Genomic DNA, 11,632 nt, shown 5'->3' with positions numbered 1-11,632 from the left:
ACTTGGTCCATTCTTTAAATATGTTACTTATAGGCAATGTGGTCCTTTGACTTACATCCTGCTAGAGCAGTACTGGGGAACTGAGTCCATGCCATTAACAATTAAAAACAACATGAAACACAGAATTTCCCATGTTGCTTTCTCTGTTCCTATCAAGGTCAGGCTGTCTAGAGGAGATCCACTCTGCCACCCAGTTGCTTTGAAAACTCAACATTACCTACCGATCTGATTGAGACCTACCCTCAAACGATCTACCCAGAGTACTTAAGGCTAAACTCAAGGTGGATCTTAAGTGCTGGTAAACACAAGGCTAAGTTGTTTGGGAGCTATATTCCTGAATGGCATTTTCTTTTTCCAGCCATACCCCCATTGCGTATTGAAACTTCTCTGGTCAGATTTAGGAACCATGGAAAGTATTAATTAAACCCTAAAACACCTCAAGAGATTGAAAGCCAACACAAAGATACAGTTCCAGGGTGGAATTCGTTCTGTGTTTTGCTTACTATGATTTTCATTTGCCTAGGCTCCTGTCTTGGTTGGAATTCTGTGGGCTCTACTGCTGCTCCATACCTCAAATGCATACCTGTCTGCACTTGCATCCAAATTAGGAAAATCCTTCTTTTTTGCCTTAACATTCTAAAAAAAAAAAAAAAAAAAAAAGTTGAGAAAAAAACTAAAGCAACAAGAAAAACAAATTTTAAATAGTTACAAAAGTGCAGAAGCAGAGACATTTCCCAAAGAAATGTTAGGTGTCTACTGACAGAGGGAAGGAAATGTCAAAGAGATGGGATGAATACACAGTTTCTGTCTGAGGGTGATAAAAATGTTTTGGAAATAGAGGTAATGATTATACAACATTGTGAGTATAATTAATATCACTGAATTTAAAAACTACATTTAAAGATGGCTAAAATGGCAAATTTGGTGTTACACATATTTTACAACAATTAAAAAAACCCCAATATGAGAACCTACTGTATAGCACAGGGAACTCTACTTAATCCTCTGTGGTGACCTAAATGGGAAGGAAATTTTAAAAAAGAGGGGATATATGTATACGTATAACTCATTCACTTTGCTGTACAGCAGAAACTAACACAACATTGTAAAGCAACTATACTGCAATAAAAATTAATTGTAAAACCCCCCAATAATGAAATATAATCAAATACCACTAAATTGCACATTTTAAATGGGTGAGTTGTATTGAATGTGAATTCTATCTTAATAAAGCTATTTTAAAAATGTCATGGAGAGGGGCTTCCCTGGTGGCGCAGTGGTTGAGAGTCCGCCTGCCGATGCTGGGGAAACAGGTTGGTGCCCCGGTCTGGGAAGATCCCACATGCCCCGGAACGGCTGGGCCCGTGAGCCATGGCCGCTGAGCCTGCGCGTCCGGAGCCTGTGCTCCGCAACGGGAGAGGCCACAACAGTGAGAGGCCCGCGTACCGGAAAAAAAAAAAAAAGTCATGGAGAAAGGGAGCATAAAACCTCCTGAAAAAGAAAGATCACAAGGTGTTTTAGTTCTAGTCTTCGAGTTTTCATTTTTAAGACTTTGATTTGATCTGCTTCCTCCTACCTGGTACTATCCTTCCCTGGCTGATGTCCCATCTCACTCTACATTGAGAGGAAACCGGATGGCAAAATATTGCTGCTGTTGGAATATGAAGCTTATTTGTTTTAGCACTGCGGCTTCTAGAAATCTTGCCCTTTCCTTCTAATGTTTAAAGAATCATGCTGATCAGTGGCAGGAGTTTCTTTTGATTCTTTATCAAGACGGTGTTTGGGATAACAATAGAAATTCAGTAAGCTGAAGTAAGAAAGGTGTCTGTGATTGGTCATGTTTTTGGTCAGATTTTCCCAAATTCTGACAACACGTAGAAATGAAAATAGCTATTGACAATTGTCTTTGTTAGAGAATTCATTATGGTGTAGTTATAATCCATTTAGGCACTTCAAAAATGCTGATAATAACTTTACCTTAAGTGACAAATAGGAATCAAGGAATCTGCAAAAAAAATGTTATAGTAATTATGACTCATGGATTCCACACCATGAAATCTCACATTTCTGTAATCATTATCTTAGCCTCAAATTCATTAAAACCTATTAACAATTTTAAAATGCTTATTACCAATTTTAAAATTTTCATGTTAAATTTTTATTTTATAACCAATTCCATCAATTGCTTCTTATTTTGGAAGAGACTACAGTACAATGCTGTAGGTTGAGAGAGACACTAACTTATTTGTCATATAACGTAAATTCAATCTTATTAGCACCATTTCTAAACTTCCTAAAAAGGATTATAACTCTGCCAATGATGCTGCCTTTGTCTTTTAGGCTGTTTGATTTTGTTGTGCAGCTTCTGTTTCCTACCTAAAAAGTCACTGATCAAAGCTTAATATATGAGGAAATGGAAGTAGGGGAGGACCAACAGGAAGAAGAAAGGAGAGTCATTTTATAATTCATCAAGATCAGTAATGCCACCTTATTTTATAAAAAATAAAGCCATGCTTCACAGTGATGATAGAACACTTGGGTGTTTTAATTATGGTTTTAAGTGAAATGATTAACAGAACAAAATTTTCCCTTAGGCAGATTTTCAAATTTTTTCTTGAAATGACTACTGATTTTCCCCCAAATACTTAGGAATTCAAAAATAAAAGGTCAAAAAGGCTTTCTTAGAACAAACTTGTTCTGTTCTTAATGATTCCTCTGGAACCATAGTCAATGAAATCATCTTGAACATAATAGGGTTTGTTCTAGGACAGACTTGCTGATTTCTCATTCCAAGACAAAGACTGAAAAATCCAAACCAAGAAATATTTCTCCCAAACAAACTCTGCACTGTTTGGATGATCCTCTTCTTAGCTGTACTAAAATGCTTGATGGAGTTATTTTTAACCGGGAACAGAACATTCATTCTGGAAAATGTTCAGATCCCTAATTTCTTTTTTAATTTGTTTTTATTTATTTATTTTTTTTTTGCAGTACGCGGCTCTCTCACTGCTGTGGCCTCTCCCGTTGCGGAGCACAGGCTCCGGACACGCAGGCTCAGCGGCCATGGCTCACGGGCCCAGCCACTCCGCGGCATGTGGGATACTCCCGGACCGGGGCACGAACCCGTGTCCCCTGCATCGGCAGGCGGACTCTCAACCACTGCACCACCAGGGAAGCCCCAGATCCCTAATTTTATAATGAGCAGAAATACATACTTTTGATGAAAGACTATGTAAACTACAGTACTCCGTCGACACTCAGGTACAAAATCAACAGACAATACATTTTACGGTTTTTAGGAATGAAGGTGAAGTCTTAAATCTGGATCACCTGTATCAATGCGGGAAGAAATGGGGTGCTGGACATCATCTAGATAGAGTTTGTTTCTTTGCTCAGGCACAGTATTTCCTCATAAATAATGAGCCTGGGTCATGCCAAATGGATTCTATGGTTTTTATTGATTGTTATTACTTTTATTAAACAATGTTAGCCATGTAGCATCATTAAAAAACAACTAATACTCTTGGAATATGTACATTCTATTAACTGACATGCCAATCCTATTAACTGATACAAATCAATCCAGTCTTTCATTATAGCAGTTAATTTTCAGATTGCACAAAGGTAAGTAATTTATATTCCAAACACAACAATCACCTCTGGGTTAGTCATCCAGTACAATTCACAGAGTCCTATTATACGGCTGCATGTACTTAGAAAGTTTTAGCACAGAGCCAATACAAACAGGGAAGTACCCTCATTCTAATGGTTACTGAGGTGCTAGAGGTGGGTGTCGGCGATGGGGATCCTTCTGAGTTCTACGATCTGGGAGTCAGTCAAGGTGCCTCCCTCCTGGCTGCCTTGACCAGATTCATTATCACTGACACTGATACCAGCTCCTGCAATAGAAAAAGAATAAACACAAAACGCCCAACTATTAGTCCAGCAAATTAACGGTCAAGTTACAGTAAGTCAACACACGTTTACTTCTATTATATTAGTAAAAAGTGAGCTATACATTTAGAATAAATATTATTAATACCTAGCAATTATAAAACTGTATTTTAAATTCCTTTTGGTAGTTTTTATAAGTACAAATTAATTTCTAAAGACATGAATTTGGCTTCTCAATCTTTTTTTCTGTTTCTACATGGCTGACAGGTATAACTTACTCCAAAGAATAGCATTTCTTAATGGGGAGATTACTAAAATAAAAAAGATCAGGCAAGTTATTAGAATTTTTCAGCAGGGGGGTAGGATTTGCTGTTAGAAAACATATAACCTCCAACCCTACATGTACCAAACCTAGTAAGTCCTTCAGCTGAGACTCTGTGGCAGGCATCCGAGAAGAAAACTGTGCATGACAACACCTGGTATCATATCAGTGCCCAGAAGACACTGGCTCTCAATGACTCAGATCTGCTCCTAAGATAAAAATAATTATGTAACACAGTGCCAAAACAGATCCGCACAAGAATCCCACAAAGCTAGCTGTTAACTGAAGATAGCGCCTGGAATCTCTGTTTTGAGGACGCTCCACTGTTTACTACTTTTTTCACGACTCAGAATAATTCAGAAAACTTGACACTATGTTAGACTAACACCTTGTTGTTTTCTTCTGTAATGTGCAGAGGAACACATAAACACACACACACACACTCTCTCATGCGCGCGCGCACACACACACACACACACACACACACACACACACACACACACACGGACTAGGTATGTGGTCACAGGGTGTGCTGTTGGCTGAATCACCAGAGATTACAGTTCCCAGCCCCACCCCCTCTGCTGGGCACAAGACTGCAAACAAGAAGGGAAGTGAAAAACCAGTTGCCTGGGCAGCTGAGACTTCCCTATCTGTCTGAGATGTAGGAAAGGCAATTCTGCAGTTAGTAGCTATGGGAAGATAGTGGATTAGCTTCTTCTTAACCTGTTCGGAGATGGAAGCAGGAGCCCACTAATGACCTCTTTCTAGCCAAACCCTCCTTCTTTTGGGTCTCTGTCCTTCCCACCCTCTCTCTGTTAAAGGCTGCTGCTGAAACTCCACTTCCTGGCTTTGTTTCTCTGACACTGCACTGGCCCATCTCATCCACTCATCCACTGACCTGTTGACTCTTTCTTTCTTTCCTTTTTTAAATAAATTTATTTATTTATTTTTGGTTGCGTTGGGTCTTCGTTGCTGCGCACAGGCTTCCTCTAGTTGTGGCGAGCGGGGGCTACTCTTCCTTGTGGTGCTCGGGCTTCGCATTGCAGTGGCTTCTCTTGTTGTGGACCACAGGCTCTAGGTGTGTGGGCTTCAGTAGTTGTGGCACGTGGGCTCAGTAGTTGTGGCTCACGGGCTCTAGAGTGCAGGCTCAGTAGTTGTGGCTCACGGGCTCTAGAGTGCAGGCTCAGTAGTTGTGGCACATGGGTTTAGCTGCTCCGCGGCATGTGGGATCTTCGTGGACCAGGGCTCGAACCCGTGTCCCCTACATTGGCAGGTGGATTCTTAACCACTGTGCCACCAGGGAAGTCCTCTGTTGACCCTTTCCAAAGCTATTCTGCTTTCTTTTGCATCTCCTCCTGCGGTCTGACCTCTGGAGGGCTTGTCTTCAGCCCAGCTTCAAGGCACGATCCACCTGATTCTTGCCTGCTCTCTAGCCTAATGTCTCACTAGAGCTGCTGGTCACTCCCTTTCCCCACCGTGTTATTATTCAAGCATTTCTGCCTAGGATGCTCTTTCCCTGCCCCCTCAACGCTTTAGCTTGGCTGCTTCCACTCTTCCTATAAATTATCAACTCAGGTAGTATCCCCTCTGCTACCCTTGGAAACATGATGATTCTCTTTTAAAATTTCAGATTCTCCCATTGGATTATGTGTCTTAGCTAATAGGACAGTGCCCAGCACACTGTGAGTGTTCAGTAAATGTTTGCTCAGTGTATTAATAAATTATGCTCTGCATCCTAGTTCTTGAAAATTCCTCTTCCATTTGTATTGCCTGTTCTGTTCCTCTGATCCATTCTGCATTCCACTGCCTTCTCAAGAACAAACATTAGTTCCTATTGTCAACTGCGTCAGCCTGGAACCCTCTGCCTTGCCTTTCAAGATACTCCTAACCCGGCTGGACCTCACCAGATAGACATATTCCAACTTTTGCCCATTGGAGAGCTTTCTCAAAGTGATTTCTCTTGACTGGTCCTGCAGTGCCATGTAAATCCAGCCTGAGCGTCTTCCTACCTATCCGTCAAGGCCCATTTCCACACCCTTTCACAAATACTTCTTTCACTATTCCTTCAAGCAGGGAGCTGGAGGATGCAATATTTGAAAAGAAAAGTCCTAGTTTATACCTGAAAAAATTATTAATCACATCCCTTTTACTCTCTTGAATTGTCCTGGTATGGATGATAAATTGTAGGGTACCTCTATATATAATGTACATGTAAGTCATGAAGCAAAACCTGACAAACACCTGTGAACTCTTTCCTCAATTAAGAACTAGCATATTACCAATGACAATGTATATTCAAAAATTTAGTTAGTTGCCATGATTTAAAAATGAATACATTTAAAATAAAAAATCAGATTTGGGGGTTCTCTTTAAAAAGCAGAAGACAAGGCAACACTGGGCCAGTATTTCTGGATTATATAAAACAACCACCACCAAAACATGGACCAGGTACTACCTTTTGGTATGCCACTGTTTTTATCAGCTCTCTTGAATCAGTTATGGTGTTTGGCCCTACATGTGAGTAACATTTGAGTTTGCCACACTGCCTTTGAAGGACAAAGGGCCCACGTTTCTCTGCCAGGGAAGCAGAGGAACTGTCTGACTTAGAAGAACCTCCAAGTGGACCAGTGACACATTGCCATTTTATAAAGAGAAGGTGACTGAGGCCCTGAGGCCTATAGCAGCTTGATCTCGGTGAGTAACAGAGTTGCCCAATATGGGGTCAACTACAGAGAAACAGCGAGGACCCCAGCATTAGCACCAGGGAAGAGTGGGGTTTAATGAACAAATGAGCACCAACTTCCTCTGATTTCAAGGTCGGCCTGCTCTAAATGCCACTAGGAATGCATAAGCATCTGCCCAGCATGGAGACAAAGCACATTAGAAGTTCTGAACTAAGAGCCTGCTGAGCAGACTGTGAGGGACGAAGCACACTGGGCTGGAAGGTTCAACGTGGGGTGCAGCTTTACAAGCGACTGGGTGTCACCAGCTTGTTCAGTAGCCCAGAGCCCTGGAAGATGTCAGCAAGTTCTAGATACAGCCTCCCCTGAGTCACCACATCTGTATGATCCACCTCATCCTCCTTTTCAATTTCCTCCCAGTTGACATAAATGCACAATACCCAAATCCTAATCCCTTGCTGAGACTCAGAAAGGACACATTCTACATACAAGTATAACACGGCGGAACTGGGAACACAGCCCAGGTTTCTTGTCTCTTTGTAATTCATTCAATGGTCTAGGAAGGTATTTGGCAGTAAGTATCCTGATTTTCTGCAAGGTATTTTCATGTTTAAATTTTAAGCCAAAAATTCACAAAAAATCCAGCAACTGTGATAACAGTTAACTCTCCCCCTTGGTAGACTGAACGGGCAATGTCAAAGGAACTACAAGTAATAATTCACATTCATCTAGAGTCTCTCCTTTCCTCAACATTTCAAACATGCTTTAATTAGGAAAGCATGATTATTAGTCCTGTTTTACAGACATAGGGACTGAATGGGGATCAGAGGTGTTCACTGAGTTGCCCACGTCACACAGCAGGGAAGTCACAGAATGAAGATATCCAACTGGACTTCTTTTCTTTTTTAATTTTTTAAAAACAATTTTCTTTGTTTGCCTGCGTCGGGTCCTAGTTGAGGCATGCGGGGTCTTCGCTGAGGCGTGCGGGATCTTTTGTTGTGCGGGCTCTTCCTTATGGTGCGTGGGCTCCTCTGTAGTTGTGGCGTGCGGGTTTTCTCTCTGTAGTTGTGGCGTGTGGGTTTTCTCTTTGTAGTTGTGGCGTGTGGGTTTTCTCTCTGTAGTTGTGGTGTGTGCTCCAGGGCGTGTGGGCTCTGTAGTCTGTGGCACGTGGGCTCTAGTTGAAGCGCGAGCTCAGTAGTTGTGGCACGTGGGCTTAATTGCCCCGCGGCATGTGGGATCTTAGTTCCCTGACCAGGGATCAAACCCGTGTCCCCTGCATTGGAAGGCAGATTCTTTACCACTGGACCACCAGGGAAGTCCCCCAACTGGACTTCTGACCCCAGATGTAGGGTGTTGTCTTTTACATCCTACAGCCTCTTATGGGGGCAGCTCTATTCGTGTGACTTCTTTGTCCCACAGGTTTCACGTGTTCATATTTGTCTATAGAATAAATTTCAAACTCCTTGGCACACATTCAAGCACGAACCTCCCTCACTCAATAGTTATGGTGCAGTGAACACCCAGGTGTTACAGAACACATTATGAATAGTTAAAACTGTTTTTAAACATAACAACAAATCGAACCCAACAAATAATTTATACCACATACTGAATTTAAATTCTGCCAGACACTGTGGTAGAATTTTCACATAGACAATCTCCAAACTTCATGAAAACTTACAATAAGAACACTTATTTGATGGGCTTCCCTGGTGGCACAGTGGTTAGGAATCCACCTGCCAATGCAGGGGACACGGGTTCGAGCCCTGGTCCGGGAAGGTCCCACATGCTGCAGAGCAACTAAGCCCATGTACCACAACTACTGAGCCTGCATGCCACAACTACTGAAGCCCGCGCTTCTCGAGCCTGTGCTCCGCAAACAAGAGAAGACACTGCAATGAGAAGCCCACACGCTGCAAGGAATAGTAGACCCCGCTCGCTGCAACTAGAGAAAGCCTGCGTGCAGCAACAAAGACCCAATGCAGCCAAAAATAAATAAATAAAATAAATAAAATTTTTAAAAAAGAACATTTGATAAATGAGGAAACTGAAAGGTTGAGTTAGTTACTGAAAGTCACACAGGTAGTTGACTGCAGAGCTAGGATTCCAACACAGAGCTCTCTGAACCCTCTTTGAGCCCATTCTTATTTTCTATGGCCTTTTAAAATGCGGCAGTGATACAAAGATCATACTCCTTCAATCTTCTTCTGAGGAAAAAAAAAAATCAAAATCTTTCCAAATTTGGGCTTCCCTGGTGGCACAGTGGTTAGGAATCCACCTGCCAATGCAGGGAACACAGGTTCGAGTGCTGGTCCAGGAGGATCCCACATGCCACAGAGCAACTAAGCCCGTGCACCACAGCTGCTGAGCCTGCGCTCTAGAGCCCACGAACTACAACTACTGAGCCCACGTGCCACAACAAGAGAAGCCACTGCAGTGAGAAGCCTGTGTACTGCAACGAAGAGTAGTTCCCGCTCGCCACAACTACAGAAAGCCCATGCACAGCAATGAAGACCCAACGCAGCCAAAAATAAAAAAAACAAAACAAAAAAACAAACAAAACGTTTCCAGTATGGAAAAGTTTACCATGACTTTAGTGTCATTGGTCTGAGGTAAAATAAGGAAGTTAAGGGACTAAGGATGATGGAGAATCAGATTAGTTCCTCTGGGAGAAGCCCCTGTGGAAAAACACCCTGTTTCTAAGCCCAACAGGCTCCCAGATTGACATTTTCTAGAGTCTTGTCAGCTTTGGATCAACATAAAAATGCCATGATTTAAAAATGAATACATTTAAAATAAAAAATCATTTTTATTACATTAAAATAAAAAAACACTTCTTGTTAGGGATGTAAATAGAGCACATGCCCCTCCATCCTGGACTCACACTCTGTGTAGGCTGAATCTGTTCTAGTTAGCTCTCTACCTTCTCCTCTTCCCTAAATGGAGGCTGTCCCAGGGTGACTGTTCTCATTCTCCCACAGTCCTGGTTGGGGACACTGATGATACATTGGAAAGTTCTATTAAAATAACTAATAATAACCATGGCATCACTAGTCTAGAACTGAGTGTCTCATTTGCCTGTGGAGAGGCTGATGCATTTCAAGAACAACTAATTGAAAGATATGATGTCCTCTTTTTAGAGTGAAATGTGAATTTCTCATAGAAAGATAATTTATTTTAAAAATGAAAAAAGGTCAAGTGTTTTCCTTTGTGTCCTTTTTTTTTTTTTTTTTGCTTTAAGGAATTCAATATGGCTAAAATTCAAATGGAAAAACAAGTCCATGAGTGGCTTTGGGACAAGGGCTTCTATTTTATACCAATTAAATGAATTTCAAACATAAAATATATTACATTAGGATAAAATTCTGTGTCGGGAGTAGAATGGTAATACAAGTTCAAAGAGAATAGTGTAAAATCCCCAAATGTAAAAGAAGAGCTTTCTTGTACATATTTAAAATAAAATGAATAGCAGTGGTATCAAATTGCTCTGGTACTTAGGCCCTTAAACCCTAAAATTTATAATAGAAATGACATTGTTTGATTCTATTTAAACTTATGAAAACCTTTGGATGTTTATTTAGATATATGCAAAGGGTAATATAACTTTTCAAAGTTGTTTAGGGGTTCAAATGAAAAAGACTTGGAAGTCCCACTGTTCCCAGTAGTTGACTTGGTGTGGCCCGCAGTTAAGGTGGACCTGAGATAGGTCAAGGTTTGCAAACTCAAACATCACAGGTGCCAGGGAGGCTCACATAAATCATTGACACAGGTCTGGTGGGCACTGGACAAACTAAAGAGCTCATGTCCTGTCTAAAGGGGCAGCCATTACTCAGCTCCAATCAAGCAGTGTTGTGTTAGATTTTAAGCACTCTATTGGTAGATTTTGTTTTAAAACATATTCTGGATTTTTACAGGATATCTCTGAATTTTAAAATTTTGCCACAAAAAATTGTTAAAGTGCAATGAAGGTCAAATAAAACTCCCTGGTGGTCCACATCTGGCCTATGTATCAATTGTGAATTCCACTGTGGATGGAGTGGCAGGTGGACTGCTCCTTTGATTTGACCATATTGTATGATGGAAAGCATCTAGGGGGTGGAACTTGATTATTATCGTACCTTTTCTAAAAATAGAGGGGGCCAGTGTGAGAGACTGCTATTGTGGTCTTTTAAAGTATTTACTTCCTAAAGAGTTTAGTGAACTCTACGGAATGCTAAACGCAGTCTATAAGTAAGTAAGCCATTCCATACATTCCGGAATGGAATGCATTTAGTACTTGTTATATATATATAGGACCCAGATCTAATTTAATTACGTCGCAAGAATTCATTTTATGCTTCCAGTGCTGTAACATCAACTGACTGCATTGCAGTGCTGGGGACATAATCTACCCTGGGAACTATTTGTAATCTGAAAGCCCCCTTTCAGTCCTAGCTCGAATGGGCATTCTATACAGTTGTTCCTTCCTCCTTCATGAAACACTTCTCTCTAGTTTTCATGCTGACCATGCTACAGTGTCCTCTGTGGGACCCTCTTCTATTTACGCTTAAACGTAGGTATCATCTTAGATGTTCTTCTTGTTCCTTTTCCTTTCTCGTGTTTTCCCTTCTTCCCTCTCCCTCCCTCACTTCTTTTCTTCTCATCTCTTAGCTTCCACTCTTCCAGACTAAATTTATTCATCCCCATAGCTTCAAATGTAATCTCTGCATGATGCCTTTCAGACCATTACTTCCAA

General features: G+C 41.2%; 1 protein-coding gene across 1 annotated transcript in view; it reads right to left on the bottom strand.

Annotated features, from left to right (window-relative positions):
- Positions 1-3,439: 3,439 nt before the first annotated feature.
- ADGRV1 (adhesion G protein-coupled receptor V1) overlaps positions 3,440-11,632 on the bottom strand; it is a 567,434-nt gene continuing 559,241 nt past the window's right edge. Inside the window, exon 90 of the mRNA XM_067731218.1 lies at positions 3,440-3,899. Coding sequence (XP_067587319.1) covers positions 3,781-3,899 — 119 coding nt within the window. The 3' untranslated portion in view covers positions 3,440-3,780. The remainder of the gene's footprint in view (positions 3,900-11,632) is intronic.

Source organism: Pseudorca crassidens, chromosome 3 (assembly GCF_039906515.1).
Source record: "Pseudorca crassidens isolate mPseCra1 chromosome 3, mPseCra1.hap1, whole genome shotgun sequence".
Lineage (NCBI taxonomy): Eukaryota > Metazoa > Chordata > Mammalia > Artiodactyla > Delphinidae > Pseudorca > Pseudorca crassidens.
This window is presented reverse-complemented; position numbering and strand designations above follow the sequence as displayed.